Source organism: Schistocerca serialis, chromosome 5 (genome assembly GCF_023864345.2).
Source record: "Schistocerca serialis cubense isolate TAMUIC-IGC-003099 chromosome 5, iqSchSeri2.2, whole genome shotgun sequence".
Taxonomy (NCBI): domain Eukaryota; kingdom Metazoa; phylum Arthropoda; class Insecta; order Orthoptera; family Acrididae; genus Schistocerca; species Schistocerca serialis.
In genome coordinates, this window is record NC_064642.1 from 818,582,052 (window position 1) to 818,604,077 (window position 22,026).

A 22,026-nucleotide genomic window follows, 5' to 3' on the forward strand; every position below is an offset into this window, starting at 1 on the left:
CTTTGATGACACTGATCATTATTTAATCTGCAGTGAAATTGGGATTGTGAGGCCAAAAGTGCAAGAGGTCAGGTCCATATGTAGGAGGATAAGAGTGGAGAAACTTCAGGATAAGGAAATCAGGCACAAGTACATAACAGCAATCTCAGAAAGGTACCAGTTAGTTGAATGTAGTCAATTACAGTCATTGGAAAAGGAATGGACAAGGTACAGGGACACAGTACTAGAAGTGGCTAAAGAATGTCTTGGAACAGTAGTGTGTAAAAGTAGGATGAAGAAAACAGCTTGGTGGAATGATACAGTCAAGGCAGCCTGTAAAAGGAAAAAGAAGGCGTATCAAAAATGGCTACATACCAGAACCCAGGTAGACAGAGAAAGTTATGTTGAAGAAAGAAACAAAGCCAAACAGATAATTGCAGCATCCAAGAAGAAATAGTGGGAAGACTTTGGAAACAGGTTGGAGACTATGGGTCAAGCTGCTGGAAAACCATTCTGGAGTGTAATTAGCAGTCTTCGAAAGGGAGGTAAGAAGGAAATGACAAGCATTTTGGACAGGTCAGGAAAACTGCTGGTGAATCCTGTGGATGCCTTGGGCAGATGGAGGGAATATTTTGAAGAGTTGCTCAATGTAGGTGAAAATACGATCAGTAATGTTTCAGATTTCGAGGTAGAATGAGATAGGAATGATGATGGAAATAGTATCACATTTGAGGAAGTGGAAAAAATGGTCAATAGATTGCAGTGCAACAAAGCGGCTGGGGTGGATGAAATTAAGTCGGAACTCATCAAATACAGTGGAATGTCAGGTCTTAAATGGCTACACAGGATAACTGAAATGGCCTGGGAGTCGGGACAGGTTCATCAGACTGGACAAAAGCAGTAATCACACCAATCTTTAAACATGGAAACAGAAAAGATTGTAACAACTACAGAGGTATCTCTTTAATCAGCGTTGTGGGTAAAATCTTCTCAGGTATTGTTGAAAGGAAAGTGCAAGTATTAGTTGAGGACCAATTGGATGAAAATCAGTGTGGGTTTAGGCCTCTTAGAGGTTGTCAGCACCAGATCTTTAGCTTACGGCAAATAATGGAGAAGTCTTATGAGTGGAACAGGGAATTGTATCTATGCTTTATAGATCTAGAAAAGGCATATGACCGGGTTCCTAGGAGGAAGTTATTGTCTGTTCTACAAGATTATAGAATAGGAGGCAAACTTTTGCAAGCAATTAAAGATCTTTACATGGATAGTCAGGCAGCAGTTAGAGTTGACGGTAAATTGAGTTCATGGTTCAGAGTAGTTTCAGGGGTAAGACAAGGCTGCAACCTGTCTCCACTGTTGTTCATATTATTTATGGATCATATGTTGAAAACAATAGACTGGCCGGGTGAGATTAAGATATGTGAACACAAAATAAGCACTCTTGCATATGCGGATGACTTAGTTGTGATGGCAGATTCGATTGAAAGTTTGTAAAGTAATATTTCAGAGCTAGATCAGAAATGTAAGGACTATGGTATGTGAACACAAAATAAGCAGTCTTGCATATGCGGATGACTTAGTTGTGATGGCAGATTCGATTGAAAGTTTGTAAAGTAATATTTCAGAGCTAGATCAGAAATGTAAGGACTATGGTATGAAGATTAGCATCTCCAAAACGAAAGTAATTTCAGTGGGAAAGAGAAATAAACAGATTGAGTGCCTAATAGGAGGAACAAAGTTAGAACAGGTGGACGGTTTCAAGTACTTAGGATGCATATTCTCACAGGATGGCAACATAGTGAAAGAACTGGAAGCGAGGTGTAGCAAAGCTAATGCAGTGAGCGCTCAGCTACGATCTACTCTCTTCTGCAAGAAGGAAGTCAGTACCAAGACTAAGTTATCTGTGCACCGTTCGATCTTTCAACCAACTTTGTTGTATGGGAGCGAAAGCTGGGTGGATTCAGGTTACCTTATCAACAAGGTTGAGGTTACGGATATGAAAGTAGCTAGGATGATTACAGGTACTAGTAGATGGGAACAATGGCAGGAGGGTGTCCACAATGAGGAAATCAAAGAAAAACTGGGAATGAATTCTATAGATGTAGCAGTCAGGGCGAACAGGCTTAGATGGTGGGGTCATGTTACACACATGGGAGAAGCAAGGTTACCCAAGAGACTCATGGATTCAGCAGTAGAGGGTAGGAGGAGTCGGGGCAGACCGAGGAGAAGGTACCAGGATTCGGTTAAGAATGATTCTGAAGTAATAGGTTTAACATCAGAAGAGGCACCAATGTTAGCACTGAATAGGGGATCATGGAGGAACTGTATAAGGGGGGCTATGCTCCAGACTGAACGCTGAAAGGCATAATCAGTCTTAAATGATGATGATGATGATGATGATGAAATAAAGAAATCTGTGATGCTAGTATGGAGACAAGTTAGTAAGAATTATCATTATTATAATTCAATATCACATGAACTTTGCAGGTTATGCCATATCCTCAGGTGCTGGGCCTTTTCCAGCCTGCAGACTGAGTTAACTGACAGTGAAACCATTGCCTTCAGTCTCTTAAATGCAGAAATTAGTGTATATTTTAGATAGCAAATCTCAAGAACAAATTTTGGGGATATGTTTTAAGTGCTGAAGGAGAATCCACAGCTGACACTGACCTACTCAAGCAGCATCTGCTGTCCTGGTGTGTGCTGCTGACAAAAGAGCTTTGAATAGCAAGGACCACAGAGCTGGAGAGATATCGTCCGGCCTGAGATAGCACGATCAAAAACGAAACTGCACACTGCCATCAGCTGCTTCCTGCAGTTGCTGGGAGTGCATTTGGCAATACCGCATCACAGTGTGCAAGTGTGTGACTGCACGGAGCATGTGGGTGCTCCTAAACACACCTGTCAGCAGTGCTGGCCAAATCATGGGCGGACAAACTTGCACCACCTTCTACTGCTGACACAGAAATAGAACCATGACACAATTACTGTGAAGGGAAATTGGGAAGGGATTCTGAGTGAGAACTATGTGTACATTAGAGAAGCGTGCAGTGGTCCAAATAGGCACAAAGGCTATATTGATGAGGTCAGGGCCGTAATAGCAACTGCTGTAGGAAAATGAGAACTATTCTTGTTTCTGGAGCTAAAATTAGGGAAAAACGCTTGGAGTGGATGTTTCTCTGATGAAAGTTAGAAGGGTAGATAACTGAGCATGTTGAGAGGATGTGAGACTTGAAGATGAGACATTCGGGACTTACTGCACTATTGAGAAGAGGCAGATTGACCAGTTTGAGGTGGAAATTAGTGAACTTGAGAATGAGCTAGGAAGATCTGCCTAAGCAGGTGAAGGCACAGAGACAATTACTCCTGGTTCTGTGAAAACAAGGACAAAAACTGGTCAAAGTGCATAAAAGAATATTCTTTTTATTGAGCCTCTGACCCTTCAAAACTGGAATATCCATAAAAATAAAACCTTCAAATTTGCAAAATATTACTTCTGCATGACAAATTCATTCCTTACCCAAAGCAGGCAGTTTATTTACTTTTAGTCTCCTTACGTGACATGACATTTAGTCTCCTTAAATGACTGTGTTTTCATGCCACAGATCACACTGGTTTGGTGGCTTGACAGGTCAGTGAATGCAGGACAGGTGGGGAGAGAGCAGAGTGGGCCAAACTGTACCCCTTTTTCAGCCCAACCTTTCACTGACATGGTAATGTAGCACTCGTACATTTAGTTCATTTATTGAAGAAAATTTATTTACTTGGGTATAACTGGAAGCAGACTACCATCTGTGAAACAAATCTTAAAGATTTTTGTTTACAATTTGTGGGTATGCAAATTAACTCTGGTATTCTAGATGTGCAGGAACTGGTGTTCTGTTGGGTCAAAACTTAAACTTTAGCACAAAGGCTGACAAACTGTGCACCAAAATTAGAAATTTCATATACACAACAGGACTTTATTCTGTTCCAATTGTTTAAATGCATCTGTGCATGCTGTAATTATACTAAACTTATATTCACAATCTTCATTGGAGTAATTCATATAAGCTTGTAATACATTCCTAGATTCTTCACTTATAGTTGGTCTAGAAACTTTCTAAGTAGGCTTTCACAGGACAGTTTGTATCTACCTTCAGTGTTTCATGACTCTCTCTCATAAGTCAAAAAAACCTGTGAACATTCATGCTGACTTTCTTTGTATGCATACAGAATCGCCTGTTAGTCCTGTAAGGTGTAGATACCACACACTTTAGCAATTCTAGGACAGGTTACTTGCATGTTTTGTATGCAGTCTCCTTTGTAGACTGATTGCATATGCCTGGTGTTCTGCAAATTCTGTCACCTGTTTTAGCCATGACAGACTATGTGATAACCACAATGTAGGAAACGACAGATTGCTACTTACCATAAAAAAGACACATCAAGTTGCAGACAGGCACAATTAAAAGACACTCACTCATAGTTTTCGGCCACAGCTTTTGTTATAAAAGGCACACACACACACACACACACACACACACACACACACACACACACACACAAAAGCAAGCATACCTCTCACACAGTCACAATTTCCAACTGCAGCATCTCCTGCTGGAATGCCAGATTCTGTGATAAATCCTGTTCATATGCCTACATACTGTTGTACCCAGGTATTTATATAAGCTCACTGGTTCCAACTTTGATTCACTGATTAATACTGGATTAACTTTGAAAAGTATTTGAGGAAGATGTTGAAAGTTTCGAATGTGAGCTGTATGATTATAAGCTGAGAATAGATACCCTATGGCCAGAACCTTCTTTCGATGTGGATATAATAAGTTGAGAATTATATTGTATTGTTGGAGTTGACTATGAGTATTATGCAGTTATGTTTAGGTTGATCTGTATATACTGTGATGATAAAATGTTGGGATTTTCTTTGTGTTATGATGATCTTGATGGGATATATGTTATAATGTAATGTTCTGAAGATGATGATTAAGATGAGAGGTTGTCGTGTTATAGAATTGTATTCTGAGTTGTGGTGCATCATGCTCAGTTGTGCCACATCATATGTGTTTGTAGCAGGGAATGAGAAGAAGGTTTGTAATGTCTTCACTGTGATTCTGACAGCTCAAGAAAGGTATGTTGGCTGCATCTAATTATTCTGTGATAAAACATGTTTTAGTATATCATAATGAAAATAGTAAAATGATTAATTGTGAAAATTCTTTATTACAAAAATATGTTCCTGACAACAAAGAAGTACCCACTGAGAGTTTCTTGAAATAGTTGTAGACTATCTGAAAGAAATTTGTATAAAAAGGGAATGGAGTGTTGTTGAAAATGAAATGAAGTCAGAAATTGTTTTTGAAGTAGAAAAGGTTGGGGAATTGTAGCATCTGGTACAATGCTAAAAGTTTTACACTTATGAAGTGATTTTATGAAAAGTCAGAAATTTAGTGCAACATTATATATAGAAGCACATTTTGTCAGGAGGATTTGAAACTGCTGTGGAGCTGCACTTACAAATTTTCTATCATTAACAATAAGGGATGTAAATTAATTGTCACAATATTTTCAATTTTACCAAACAGGTATTGTTATTTTGCATTAAGCCATTGTATTCTGATACCAAGATTCACACAAAGATTACAGTTGAGAAACAAGGCAATGTTGCTTGTTCAGGACTTGGCCACAAGTTTGTGAGAATTCACAGCTGTCTATACAATATTACTTGTACTTTCATGTTTAAGTTTATATGTTATACTTTCGTTTTGTACTTCAAGTTAACTATGTGGGTTAGAGGCAAAACTTGGCTGTAAAGTATTTTACAGTCAATAATAAAATGAAGGAGAAGAAAAACCATATTTTGGAGATACATACTTATATGTTAACTGTGATACTCATAATTAAACTCACATGTATTAATGATAATTAAATCAAAACCCTTAGCTACCGACAGACGTTGTTAATATACGTCAATGGGGACAGCTGAAAATGTGTGCCCCAACCAGGACTCGAACCTGGGATCTCCTGCTTACATGGCAGATGCTCTATCCAGCTGAGCGACTGAGGGCACAGAGGATAGTGCGACTGCCGAGACTTATCCCTTGCACACTTCCCATGAGCCCCACATCTCCAACTGTTCACAACCTACATTCGTAGTGTTCCTAATAGATATTTGCCTATTCACTCATTAATTGCACCAGACTAAGCTGACAAGTCCCATAAGAGTTCGGGCAAAAAATTGGTATAGGCATGTGTATTCAAATATATAGGTACATAAACAGGTAGAATATGGTGCTGCGGTCAACAACACTTATATAAGACAACAAGTGTTGTTAAATCGATTACTGCTGCTACAATGGCTGGTTATCAAGATTTAAGAGAGTTTGAATGTGGTGTTATAGTCATCGCATGAGTGATGGGGCACAGCATCTCTGAGGTAGTGGTGAAGTGGGGATTTTCTCGTACGACCATTTCATGAGTGTACCATGAATATCAGGACTCCAGTAAAACATCAAATCTCCAACATCACTGTGGCCGGAAAAACATTCTGCAAAAACAAGACCAACAACGACTGAAGAGAATCATTCAACATGACAGAAGTGCAACCCTTCCCCAAATTGCTGCAGATGTCAATGCTGTGTCATCAACAAGTGTCAGCATGTGAACCATTCAATGAAACATGATTCATATGGGCTTTCAGAGCCAAAGGCCTGCTCGTGTACCCTTGATGACTGCATGGCACAAAGCTTTATGCTTCGCCTGGGCCCACCAACACCAACATTGGACTGTTGATGACTGGAAACATGTTCCTGGCTGGACGAGCCTTGTTTCAAATTGTATTGGGTGGATGGATGTGTACGGGTATGGAGACAACCACATGAATCCATTGGGCCCTGCATGTCAGCAGAGGACTGTTCAAGGCCCTGTAATGGTGTTGAGCGTGTGCTGTTGTAGCGATATGGGACCGCTGATATGTTTAGATACGACACTGATAGGTGACATGTACGTATGCGTAAGCGTCCTGTCTGATCACCTGCATCCATCCATATCCATTGTGCATTCCCACGAACTTAGGCAATTCCAGCAGGGCAATGTGACACCCCACACATCCAGATTTGCTATAGAGTGGCTCCAGGAATACTCTTCTGAGTTTAAACACTTCCGTTGGCCACCAAACTCCCCACACATGAACATTATTGAACATATCTGCGATGCCTTGCAACGTGCTATTCAGGAGAGATCTCCATCCCCTCTTACTCTTACGGATTTAAGGACAGCCCTGCAGGATTCATGGTGTCAATTCCCTTCAGCAGTACTTCAGACATTAGTCATGTCCACGACACATCGTGTTGCAGCACTCGTGAATGTTCGTGGGGGGCCCTACGCGATTTTAGACAGGTGTACCAGTTTCTTTGGCTCTTCAGTGTAGTCATTTTAATAATAAGAATGGACATAAGACTGCAAAGGAAGAAAATCCAATATTCAAGAACCCTAGCAGATCATGACTCCACTACATATAAATTTAAAAGTGACTTACTACACTTCCACAATGATTTACAAACAAATGGTAGATTAGTTTCCAGAATGAAATTTTCACTCTGCAGCGGAGTGTTCGCTGATATGAAACTTCCTGGCAGATTAAAACTGTGTGCCGGACCGACACTCAAACTCGGGACCTTTGCCTTTCATGGGCAAGTGCTCTACTAGATAAGTCGTTTAGCTTTAAGTTCAGTTTTCTTTTTATATGCATCAATATCTGAATCAAACTTTTCAGATGAAAATTCAATTAAAGGAGCTTTCATCAAAATCAGATGTATATGCTGTATATAACTGTGTGTATATTTTGTTACTATTATCTTCATGTTGATATGCAGGCTGAGTCAAAAAGGGCTTTACAACTTGGGAATGACATAGAAATTTACTGGGATAACTTACAGAATCAGCAGATGTGTCATTTTGTAACAAACAACCTCAAGTTTGATTCACATAGTGCATCACTACCTCATTCTGCCACCAAGAGTGCCAGCGTAGTGCACAGTTAAAACAGCTACTTTTACTGGTGCGAAGTGTACTTGCTGTGTGTTCTGGTTTCATGAAATGAACTGTGCAACAATTATTCACTGTAAATTTCACACTGAATATGCTAAAGAACCTCCAAGCAGGCCTACAGTTTACTCTTGACCCATGAACTTTATTGAGATGGGTTGTTCACTGTGACATGATAAAACCATCAGGTTGCTTGTGTGTTGATGATTATGTGTAACAGGTTAGGGAGAGCTTTGCCTGCAGTCCACAAAAGTCAACCATGATGTGCATCTCATGAGACTCCCCAACCAAACAGTTTAGCTGACTTGAAAACCCAAATCTATGGTGCTGTTGCACAAGTTATGCCCAATTTGCTGCAATGAGTTTGAAAAGAACTTGATTTCTTGTGACATGTTTGCCATATCATAACTGGTACTTACATCAAAACAAAATGATACTTGACATTTTCATGTGAAATTTGAGGTTGTTTGCTACAAAATGACCCAGTTACCAATTCTGTAAGTTATTTCAATAAAATCCTATATCATTCCAAAGTCATAAAGTCATATTTGGCTCACCCTATATATGTTAAAATGTGGCTCACACTCAGTTTTTTGCATTACAATCTGCATATATATTACTAGCTATTAGCTATACATTATTTTATGAATGTTTAGGTATTCTATGTAATACCACTAAATAAACAATAATAAATATACTGAACTTTTCTTCAATTTATTATATACTTTCTTGAGATCACATAAAATAAGCATACATCACAAAACAGTATCCAAAAAAACTCATTCCTTACAAATAGATATCACATTCTATACTAAGTTCATAACTTGATTCAAATAAACTCTGCCAGTTAGCTCCTCCCCATTTTTGGGAGAGCTGAAGCTCATTCTAACAATACACGTAGGAACAAAATGAAAATTACAAATTTCAAGAAATCTTTGTGAAATCAGGAGCCCCTGGTACCCCTGGATACTGACATACAACATTTCTACCGGAATGACTTTGAGTGACATGAGGTAGATTTACATTTGGAGTTTGAAGCACGCTATTGCTGTCCTTGTTGGACATGAGAACAGTTGCCAAATTGCTGTCACAACAGGGTAGTTTTAAGGTTAGGTTAGGTTAGTGTTGTTTAACGTCCTGTCGACAACGAGGTCATTAGAGATGGAGCGCAAGCTCAGGTTAGGGAAGGAAATTGGCAGTGCCCTTTCAAAGGAACCATCCCAGTAGTTTTAACCAATCAGTTGAGACTGCATCTGGTTTACCATTTCTATAGATCATAAATACCTTGTTGCCATGCTATAGGACCCTGAAAGGTCCACAATATTGAGGGGCAAGGGCTGGTCTGTCATGTAAGCAGACATAGTGACATATCTTCAAGCCCTAATGTATGAAAACAGGTTTGGTCCTGTGTCTACGAGGGCTTTTGGGAACCAGACTTTGCATAAGATATAGTATTTGTTTTTAAAAAAATCAACAAAATCCCCAGATTGCAAGGAAAAAAAAAAACTACCAGTTCCATTTATCAATTCACTGTACAGGTAAATCAGCTTTGCAGGTGAACATTACATGTACTCCTTAATACTAGTATGCAATCCCAATAAAACTAAAGGAGTGCAAAGATCCAATATTCTGGACATCATGTGAACCCTGTCTTTAAGGTCTGGTGCATATTTTCTACCATCCTGTTACTGGAGGGGTGGCAATCATAGTACAGATATGCTTGCAACCACAAATACAAAATAGTTCTGTTAATAACTGCCATTCAAATTGGCATCACCTATCTGACATAATGACTTGCAGGATACAAAACAGGCAAACCACACAGATACCAAAATGCGAGATAGATGTTGTAGTAATATCATGACCAGGTACAGCCTCTGACCAATTAGTAAATCAGTCTGTCATTGTGACCAAAAAACAGTATCTTTTATAATGGGAGAGGCAGTCAACAATGTTGATGTGCCAATGAGAAAAATTCCTCAGAATGGATGAGGAAATCAGCAACAGGAACAGCCATAGGTCTATTAATTGTGACATTTGGCATTAGATGCATACCATCATCCAACTGTGGCAACACTTCCATATCCCAGGCTAGACAACTTTACCTGTAATTAACTCTTGTTGAGCCAAAAAGTGAAATGAATTAAAATCACTCCAATATCACTTTTCATGGATAAATCGATGTATTTTTAGTCCAGAAGTATCACACCAAATACCATTTGCGGAACTAATTGGGGACAAGTGTTTTAGAAGTAAACCAATTGATTCTGGATGCACCTGATATTGGATGAGGAGTGGTTCTGTGTCCCAATATGCAGCCACTTTTACCATATCAATGACAGTAATCACCACACAGTTGTGCAACAAACAATGTGCCACCACTCTGTCCTGCTCAGAAATATGCTGAATGTCTGTAGAAAATTGAGCTATTAAATCAACCTAGCATACCTGTTATGGAGAATTTTTGAAAATGGTGGTTAACGGTTTGCGGTCAGTGTACATAGTAATAGTCTGTCTTCAAGTCAAGGATGAAAATGCTTTACAGCAAGAAAGATGGCTAGCAGTTCTCTGTCAAAAGCACTCCAAAATTGTTGCTGCATTGACAAATTTCTAGAGAAGAAAGCCAGAGGTTGCCATGCCTGAAAAATATATTTCTGAAACACAGCACCCACAGTGACTTGACTTACATCGACAAAATGAGCAATGGAAGCATAAGCAATGGCGTGAGCCAGGAACGAAGCATGACCAATTTTTGATTGTAAGTGCTCCAAGGCTTTAACAGCCCTAACATTCCAAGAAATCTTCCTGATACCAGAAGTGTTATTTCCTTTTAGGAGACTGTTAAGACATACTTGTACTTCATCCAGCTCGATAAGGTGTTTGCAGTAGTAATTTAATATGCCTAAGAAATGGTAGAGTCCTTTCAAAGTCTCAGGGACGAGCATGTTTTGAAAATCACAAACCTTATCAGGCACAGGAGAAATGCCTTTATGAGACACTCTATAGCCTAAGGAAGGAACTTTTTTCTTAATGGAAGTACACTTGTCAGTGCTTAATCACAATACCATAGTCCTCCAAGCTTCAGAACACAGCACATACATGTTTCAGATGGTTCTTATATGCAGTAAAGAAAAGTAATATGATGTCAGCACAGCCAAAAACGAATGGAAAACCCTAAAGAACTTTGTGCTTGAACTGTTGCAGTGTTATGCAGTCCAAAAACATAACATTTTGTTTGAATGAACCAGAAAGTGTAGTAATAGCAGTATTCATTTTCTCTTTGAGGGCCATAGGAAACTGTGGAAAAGCTGTAGCACAGTCAAGACAGTAAAAAAACATGTACCCAACAAGTTACTACTAAAATCAGATACATTAGGGATAGAGTATGTATCAGGAACTGTACAAGAGTTCAAAGTTCTGTAATTCCCACAGATTCTCCATTTTCCATGTTTTATTTATGACCATCTGTAAGAGAGGAGACCTAGCACTCTCAACAGCAAAAAACAGAACCATCACTAATCATTCTATCAAACTCTTGCTGAGAAGTATGCAGTTTTCCCAGAGGCAGGCATAGAGGTCTACTAATCACCAGCAGTCCTGGAATAGTTTGATGTGATGGAGAGTAGAATGACAATGCTTCTGCATTGTGAGCATTGAGTCAGTCAGTGCTGGAAAATCCTTCAGTAACAGCTGGCCGAGGTCATTATCTGCCCCCTGGTCTGTCTCAGGTGAGGAAGGGTGGCCAGGGGAGGAGGGGCGAGGGGACTCTTCAATCTGCATAGCGACTGCTTTGTTGTATAACTGTCATAATTCCCAGCATGCCCACTGCAAGGCTATACACACCTGCTGTGCTGTTTCACATGAGCCGATTTTGTTCTCACGGATAGGTCATTGTGTTGTATTATTCGTGCCATATTTCTGAATGTTTCTCAATTTGAGCCCTAAGTGTCAACCTCTGTGCATTCAACTCTGAAATTTCTGCCACAACACACACTGGAGAAAGTCATGTCTTCTCGCATGATGCGTTTGTGTGTGCAGCATGTGGATGAGTGCAGCTCCAAGATTTGCTGTACCCTCGCGTGAGGTGCAATTGGTCCAGGAATCTTCATGCAGTTCATAGTGCAGCCTCACACAACCCAACATGGTAGGGAGTTGAGCACACAAAGGTCCTTTCATAAGACTCTTATTCACCAAGTATGGTACCAGACGAAAATGACCCAAAAAATCAGCAATAATAACAGGTGTCTGGGGGAAGAATCCAGATGGTGCGTGTGGTGGAACAAGTGCTGTGATCACGAATGTCATGTTGTAGAGTAGGCTCTGCAACAGGATATTGCGAGTTGCCAGTATACACCCTCTGCCTATGCCCATTCACCCTATGCACGTTACCCTATGTATGTCCCCTAGTTTCTCACTTTAATGACAAGGAATATATAAACTACTCCAGGTATAACATGACAACATGGCCTTTCATCTACCTAACAAGACAATAAAAAAATGGGACACACTATAATGTGACATTTCTAGTGTATATGTGATGAGTATTGGAACTTGGTGAAAGTGTGATGAAAACTTCAGAGAAGCCAGACATTAAAAGTCTGTGATCAGTCAATGTATTTAACAGGAGGTTATGATTATTATTATTATTGTTGCGAATTAAACAACACACAAGTTTATGTTTAATCAAGTCTGCTACCTATTTAACTCTTGAAAGTCCCAAATGGAATAATAGCAATATAGAAACAAATCACCTTTTGATAGTATAGTGTAATTGGATAGATAAAAAAATCTACTCACTAAGCAGCAGCAGAAAGCACACGTAAAAGCAGGTTATAACTAGGCAGCTTTCAGAGCCAGTGGTTCCTTCAGGCAGGAGGGTTGGGAAATGAATAGGGGTGAAGGAAAAGAACTGGAGAGGTCTAGGAGAAGGAATAGATTTCAGAAAAGTCACTCAGAATTGCATGTCAGGGAGACATACCAGATGGGATGAGAAGGTCTTTACTTTTCATCCCGTCCAGTAAGCTTCGCCTGACCTGCAGTTCTGGGTGATCTTTCCAATATCTACTCCTTTCCCTATACCTCCTATACCTCTCCAGCCCATTTCCTTCACACCTCTTCCTTCCCCTTCAGCTCTTCTGCCTGAAGAAGGAGCCACGGCTCCGAAAGCTTGCTTGATTAGAACCTTCTTTTACATGTGTGTTCTGCCACTGCATGGTGAATAGATTTTTTTATCAATCCAATTACATTATATTTGGAACACATTAATCAAAGATTCAGCTTTCAGACAACGTACTTCCTCAGAAATAGTGACTGCATGTGATGTGATCTGCTGGGATGGGTGGTACGGATAATGAGGAGGCATGGTGCAGGGGAGGGGAGGGGAAGGCTGGCAGCACAGAGGAGGAGAAAAATGCTGTGCTGCCTGTGGGAAGAGACAAGGAATTGATGGGGATAGGATACGTGCAGTGTTGGTAAGCCATGCTGGGGAGGTAGGGAAGGGGAGGGGGGACACAATGTTTTACACCAGTCACACATGACATGCTCTGCTCTGTGCATATCCTGAGAGGGTCTTCTGCATAATTCTTATGCAAAGTACTTCGGAGTGTACATCATGTAGCAGAGTAGCGTAACACTTACTGTACTGACTGATACCAGATAAACTGTCATAATCCATACCATCACTGTGTATCCTGCTTACGTATTTTGTGTATTTACTGCTTTGTTTATTCATTGTTTACACCTGTAAAAACTTGACTTTTCACTCCTATTTCATGTTTATGCAACTTTCAGCTAATTATTCAATTTTATTATGAAATTAGCAGTTCATAAAATATTTATGTAATGGTCATCATATCAGTAGCTCTGGGAACCACACCTAAACGTCTTCTCATAGCGAGAATGTAATGTGCAATAGTTCACAGTTTTTACACTGACACTAAAATTATACCTGCAATAACTGTTTGCCATAATTAAGCTGCAATTAAAAACATTAGTCGAAATATTGTTAAGAAATGTAACTTAATGTAATTTTACATTAAATTGTGATATATTCTGGACTGAGATTGTAACAACAAATTTTATATAAAGTACAATATTCCAATATGTGTGTAACTTCTTGCAAAACTGTACTTTTTAGCTGCAATCTATCAATGCAATGTTTTCGATAATGTAAAATAGTAGATGTGCTTACTATAAATGGTGTGGCAGTGACCATATGAGGTCAGTTCAGTTTTGAATCATTTTGAATGCAGTCCATCAATATTTCAGCTTTTGTCAAGCTCAGTACAATGTTTGTGAAGAACAATGTATTCTAGTTTTTATTAATATAAGAGAACTGAAAAGTTCATAGAAACACCAACAGAGCTACAACAATAAGGCTTCCAAACACATGATGCATCCGTGCATCGGTAGTGATCTGTGATGAGGATGTCTCTTTGTAGTTGTTCCCATGTAATGGTTTTCGAATATGGAAATAATCAAGACTCGAAGAGTGATTAAATGCTTCATAAAGAACATTATGAAAACATAGGAAATTCATGCCAATTTTCAGAACACACTAGAGGACTGTGCTCCTTCATATTCAACTGTTTCTCAGTTTAAACTTGATGGAGACACCTTAGGTGATGATCCATGTAGTGATCAGCCAAAATGTGCCACTACTCCAGAAATTATTGCAAAAGTGGGTAAGATGGTCAAAGAGGATTACCTATTGAAAGTGTACATCACATTTTAGTAGAGGAACTGAATAGGAGAAAATTATCTGCTAGATGGGTGTTCTGACTCTTACTGAAGGATAAGACATGCTTCTGAATGGAAGGCCTGTTTTCAGAGCAACCAATAAGGTTTTTTGCACTGGTTTGTGACCACAGGTGAAACTTGGTTTCACCCAAGGACAAAAAACAGTCAAAGTAGTGGGGAAAAAAAAGAAAAAATGCAAAGGCAATACGGTTGGCAGAAAAGGTCAAGTGTCAGTTTTTTGGGATGCAAAAGGGATTCCCCTGACACATCAACTTCCCACTGGTCAAACAGTTACAGAACAATACTGCACTAACCTCCTGGACCAACTATAGCAAAAGATACAAGAAAAAAGCCCAGGTTTGGTAAGGAGGAAAGTCATATTTCGCCAAGTTAGATCACACCCAAATGTAAGTGCCACTGTCACAGCAAAAATACACAAACTAATATACGAATGGATGCCACAACCATATTGCCTGTTTTGGCTCCATCATACTCCCATCTCTACCCTGAGGTGAAAATTCTTTTCAAATGAAGAACTGACAGCTGAAGTTGATGGGTAATTTGCAGGCCTGTAGGAATCTAGTTTTCAAGATGAGATGAAGGCAATTTGAACAGTTTTCAAGATGAGATGATGGCATTTGAACATCACTGGACCAAGTGTGTTAGTGTACAGGGATATTCTACTCTGAGAATTTTTCAACTGCCTTCATGTACTGGAAAAAAAATGAAAGCTTTGAGCACATCAGTTTGTAATTACAGTGCAACCTCCATATTCCAACATGCACAAAATGTATTCAGGAACAAAATTTTCCTGTGCAGGAAAATACTGATTACAAGTTACCACCTACTGACAAATCATTTGAAATGGAAGTTAAGTCAAATTCTATAAGTCCAAACTTGGCATATCTTGGTAGATCTGAAAACATAACTCAGGGTACTTGAATTCACTCATGGGTGGAATTTTCAGGGGCCTTTAGTATGTGCTACATAGCTTGAAAAAAGAAAACTTTGTATAGTTACCTCTGCATATGCCAGTGAAAGAGTTCTAGCATGAAATACTTGTGCATTGTTCTTTGCAGTGAAAGGATCAGCTCCACTCTTTAGCAATGCATCCAGCTTTTCCTCTGTTGTTACTAGCAACCAACATATTAGCCATTCGTACGCAGAGAGCAAGGCTGTGTAATGCAAAACATAAAATCATTTCACATATAATGACTCCACATACCATTACTAAAAACACAAAGGTAATTCTAAAGATTATTATTATTTATAGCATACAACAAAGTGCTGATAGTTACTGTAACTAAATTATTTCATTTACACCATCTCAAAATTTCTTTTATGAGATGTTTGCCATTAGGAACATGTCGTATACTGCGGTGTTGCTCTGAATGTGACAGTTCAGGTGTACGTAATATGCAGCTAACATGAATACTCATTTTTCTACATCTGTATCTACGCATATAATCCACTAGCCACCAAGCGGTGTGAGGCATAGGGCACTATTCGTGCCACAGTCAAATTTCCCCCCTCTCTGTTCCACTCGTGGATCGCGCAAGGGAAACATGACTGTCTGAATGCCTCAGTATGAGCTCTAATTTCCCTTATCTTTGAATGGTGATCATTGTGCGATTTGAAAGTTGGTGGTAATAATAAATGCTCTACATCCTCAGCGACAATCAAAATTTGAATTTAGTGAGCAGCCCATTCCTTTTAGTGCATTGTCTACCTGCAAGTGTGTCCCAATTCAAACTTTCTGTGAGATTTGTAATGCTCTCGTGATGGCTAAATGTACCAGTCATGAATCTTGCTGCTCTTCTTTGAACCTTCTCAATCTCTTGAATCAGGCCCAACTGGTAAGGGTCCCATACAGATGAACAATACAAAATTGTTAAGGCTTTCGTGGCCACTTGTTGACAAACTGGCTATTGGCTTCTGTCTCGGGTTCTTCAGCCGACGTTCATCTAGTAATTTTGCCAACAATGCCAGCCACTCATGCTGGTGAAACATCAGTAAAATCATTAGATGAACGTCGGCCGAAGAACCCAAGACAGAAGCCAATAGGCAGTTTGTCAGACGAACAATACTCTAAGACGGGATGAACTACAGTATTGTAAGCCATTTCCTTTGTTGAAGGACTGCATCACTTCAGAATTCTACCAATAACCCACAATCTAGAGTTCGCCTTACCCGTTACGTGTGTAAATCTGATCGTTCCATTTGAGATCATTTTGAACAGTCACACCCAAATACTTGATGGATGTTACCACTTCCAAAAACTGGGCATTTATTTTGTACTTGTACATTAATGAGGATTTTGGCTTTGTTATACGCAGTAGGTTACACTTACTAATATTGAGAAGTAACTGCCAGGCATTACACCACGCATTTATTTTCTGCAAATCCTCATTTTTTCACAACTTTTGTGCGATACTACTTTCCTGTAGACTACAGTATCATCGGCAAACTGTCTAATGCTGCTGTCACTACCATCAACCAGATCATTTATGTAAATCATAAAAGGCAGCAGACCTATTACACTGCTCTGGGGCACACCTGATGTCATGCTTGTTTCTGTTGAAGTATCCCCATTGAAGATGACATACTGATCTCTGTCTGTTAGAAAACTTTCTATCCAACCGCATATGTAATTTGATAGAACGTAAGCGCACACAAAGAGGGCCAGCCAGGTCTCACATGACTGTTGTTTTCTAAAACCATGTTGGTTTCTGCAAATGAGCTTCTCACAGTCTAGAAAAATGATTATGTCTGAACAGAAAATATGTTCCATGATTCTACAACAAATCGATGTCAGTGAAATTGGCCGGTAATTATGTGCATCCAATTTTCTACCCTTTTTATAGATTGCTATGACCTGGGCCTTCTTCCAGTCCTGTGGAACTTTCCACTCTTCCAACGATCTCTGATAGATGGTGGATAAGAATGGTGGTATATTTGTAGCATAGTCAACATAAAATCTTATGGGGATACCGTCTGAGCCAGATGCCTTCCTGGCGTATATGGATCTTAACTGTTTTACAATCCCACACACACTAAACACTATGTCAGCCTTCCTTGCATTTGTTTGATAATTGAAAGGGGGAATGGTGTTGCAGTCCTCTACTGTAAATGAGTTTTTGAAATCTAGGTTTACAATTTCAGCCTTCTGTTTATCATCATCCGTTACATTACTTGTATTGTCAGCAAGGAAGGTATTGAATTATTTGTAGCGTTCATAGATTTTACGGATGACCAAATTTTTTTGGGGTCATTTTTAGAATCTGCAGATAAAATATTGCTTTCAAATTCATTAGAAGAATCTCCCATTGGCCTTTTGACACCTGTTTTCACTTCACTGTGCAAAATTCTCTGTTTTCTCAGTAACTTCCTAATATGTTTGTTGAACCAAGCTGGATCCTTTCCCTCCCCTGTGGTTTTCTAGGCACATATTTTGTGTCCCAGGGTGAATGCTTGGAGTTGACTATGAAGATATTCATTAATGACACTTTTTTTTCTTTTCTCTCTCTCTCTTTTTTTTCCCGACTTCCACTGTCATAGAAGCCACAACGACATTATGCGTTATGGTTGCTAATACCTTCTTCTAGATTACCTTCCTCAAAAAGATCAGGTCTGTTTGTCACCAAGATATCTAATATGTTCCCATCTTGATTTGGTATTCTAACCAATTGTTCAAGGTTATATGTTGAGAGCACTCCGAGAATAACTTCACACAAGTCTTTGCTTCTGTCCCTGTGATAAACTTGTAATTTTCCCAGTCAATGGATGCCAAATTAAAGACTCCACCTATAACTAATGGATAATTTGGATATTTATTTCCTATGTACTCAAGACTTTCTCTGAAACATTCTGCGACATTTTTTGCGGGTGCTGGTGGTCTATAAAAACATCCTAATACAATGGTCACTCTTTGTCTGATTGACAGCTTTATCCGGACTATTTCACAGTCTGAACCAGTATTGATCTCAACTGCATTTAAACAACTTTTAACTGCAATGAATGCACCACCTCCCATAGCATCAGTTCTATTCTTCCTAAACATTGTTTAATCCAATTTCAAAATTTCACTTCTATTTATGTCGGGTTTCAACCAGCTTTCAGTACCTAATACAATATTGGCATTACTACTGTTTATTTCAGAGTGTAACTCGGGTATCTCGCTACAGACACTTCAACAATTTACTAACATGAGATTTAGCATATTTAAATCCTTTGGAATGACCTGTTTAGGAGTTGGCACACCCACATCAGAGTCATGAACTGGTAATTCTTCAGGCCAACAGTTTGTTTCCCATGGGGAGGAACCAAATCTAAAAAAAAAACCATGTGCACACCACAAGTACTGTGCTACCCATGTAGCTGCTTCCTGTGTGTAGTGCACCCCTGATCTATTGACGGGCATCCTACAACCTTTCACCCAATAGCGTAGGTTGAGGAATCTACAACCATTTTCGTCACAGAGTCGACATAGCCTCTGGTTTAGATTCTCCACTAGACACCAAAGCAGAAGACCCCAGTCCACCCTGGGTAAGATGCTGCAAATTGTCAGCTTGGCTTCCACTCCTCAAGAGATGGAGGTCACCTTCGCCAGTTTTGCCAGACTTTGAAAGGACCCAAGGATTTTCTGGGAAACCCGACGACTGGTATTGTTGGCGCCGACATGTGCAACAATCTGCAGCTAGCTGCACCCCGCATGCTCGATAGCCGCCGGAAGATCCTCTTCCACATCCTGGACAAGACCCCCCCAGCAAGCACACCGAGTGAACATTGGACTTCTTCTCTACCATAGCTGGGGCTTCATGACCTGCCTAACATTGGAGCTCCCAATAACTAACAAACCCCTATCCCCACGTGCCTGTCTGGACCTTGCTGAAGGAGTGCCCACTAATGTGGCAGAGGGTGCATTCTGATCCAGCTCAGCCCCCCCCCTCCCAGCATCATATAGCACACAATCTATTAGAAAAGTGCATGGGATTTGGCAGGAACCTGCGTCCCCCATGCAGCCTTCCTTCTTGAGGCTCGAGAACGCGACACAGTCCGCCACCCACACTGAGGTGAGAATGGGCCGGCTAGCTTAGTTGCACCTGAGGTCGGCTCAGTGACAGAGAGCTGCAACATCCCCCCCCCCCCCCCCCCCTTGCACATCTAGTACAGCAGAGGCTGCCCCAGGCACCCCATCCCCACCACACCACAAATTACTCTGGAGTCTGGTGACTGTGGCCAACAATGCTTCCAGCTGTGTTTGAACTGTGGCCAACTCCTCTTGCATCCACACACAACAGACACAGTCCCTATCCATCTAACTAAGATGTGATTTACTGTAAGAAACTTAAGGAAACCTACTCCCACAGAAGATTAACAGCTACACTTGTTGGCAGAAACAACACTCAACAATGAGAAACAATAAAAATGTATGGTAGAAGCTAGATCTTGTGCTTATTTTCCTGCTACGGCCCATCTAGTGAATACTAAAGAAAAAAAACCATGACCTACAGTAAACTGCTAGGGGATATATAGTGAATATTTTTAAAGAATTAAACAGTAACCTACAGTAAGCTACACCTAATGATTATCCCGTACACCCGAAAATGACCTAATAAAACTATAGAAACTGCTACCTTCAGTCTTTCGAGACTAAATGATAATAATAAATGTAAATACTGAGTATTGTACACTGACAGATGCACGTACAAAACAAAACCTTTAGCTAACGATAAGAGGTCAGAATGAAGCACAAATACGAACTCTACTTTATAGGCACCGATGGGCTTACAGTTTTTTAAGAGGACGGCCAGTTGAAACCAGTCATGGCATTTTTAAGGATTAGAAGATAACAATAACCAATTAGAACTCATTGAACATACTTCACAGCATGATACTGATTAAGCCACAATAGGTAATGAAAGGCAAAGACAAAGTTTGTGGTGCAAACGTGTGACCAGGCTACTGGCCTGACTGCAGTTCTTCCTCTGTCATGGCACTAGGAGGGTGAGGGTGCTCAGCCGACCACATTTTGCCACTAAGAAAGAACCCTTACTCAAGTGGTTGTTAGACTGAGGGGATCTGAAGACATTCTAGAGTGACTGGAATGAACAAAATCCCTGCTCCTTCACGGTATTGAAACAAGTTTGTCCAGGGCAAGAGTCTAGTGCTCTGCCCACTAAACCACCATGTCCACAATGGTAGGTAATATACAATGAAAAATATTAACTACAGCCATAAAAATCTTTTGTCTGTAACAATACTGATTCAATAAATAGAATTCTCACATAGAAGAGATGCTGAAATCAAACAATGGAAAATCCAGGATGGAATGTAACAATACGAGAGAAGGAAAGTCGCTACTCACCATATAGCGGAGATGCTGAGTCGCGATAGGCACAATAAAAAGATTCACACAATCATAGCTTTCAGCCATTAAGGTCTTTGTCAGCAGTAGACACACACACACACACACACACACACACACACACACACACACACACGCAAGCACAACTTGCACACACGTCTACAGTCTCAGAGAGCTGAAACCACACTGCGAGCAGCAGCACCAGTGCATGATGGGAGTGGCGACTGGGTGGGGGTAAGGAGGAGACTGGGGTGGGGAGAGGGAGGGATAGTATGGTGGGGTTGGCAGACTGTGAAGTGTTGCACTTTAGACGGGGAGCAGGAGAGAAGGTGTGGAGGGGGTAGGGGGTAAGCAGCAGAAAGGAGAGAAATTAAAAGCGGTGAAATGATGGCTCTGTAGTGCTGGAATGGGAACAGGGAGGGGGCTGGATGGGTGAGGACAGTGACTAATGAAGGTTGAGGCCAGGAAGGTAATGGGAATGTAGGATGTATTGCAGGGAAAGTTCCCACCTGCACAATTCAGAAAAGTTGGTGTTGGTGGGAAGGATCCATATGGCACAGGCTGTGAAGCAGTCATTGAGATGAGGGGTATCATGTTTGGCAGCATTTTCAGCTACAGGTTGGTCCACTTGTTTTTTGGTCACCATTTGTCACTGGCCATTCACGCAGACAGACAGCTTTTTGGTTGTCATGCCTACATAGAATGCAGCACAGTGGTTGCAGCTTAGCTTGTAAATCACATGACTGGTTTCACAGGTAGCCCTTCTTTGATGTGATAGGTGATGTTAGTGACCGGACTGGAGTAGGTGGTGGTAGGAGGATGTATGGGACAGGTCTTGCATCTATGTCTATTACAGGGGTATGAGCCATGAGGTAACAGATTGGGAGCAGGGGTCT

At 40.3% G+C, this 22,026-nt stretch overlaps 1 protein-coding gene across 1 annotated transcript in view; it reads right to left on the reverse strand.

The window, feature by feature from the left end:
- Window positions 1–22,026, reverse strand: part of LOC126481047 (peroxisomal acyl-coenzyme A oxidase 3-like) — a 250,775-nt gene that overhangs the window by 66,643 nt on the left and 162,106 nt on the right. The window contains exon 11 of the mRNA XM_050104529.1: window positions 15,784–15,938. Coding sequence (XP_049960486.1) covers window positions 15,784–15,938 — 155 coding nt within the window. The remainder of the gene's footprint in view (window positions 1–15,783; window positions 15,939–22,026) is intronic.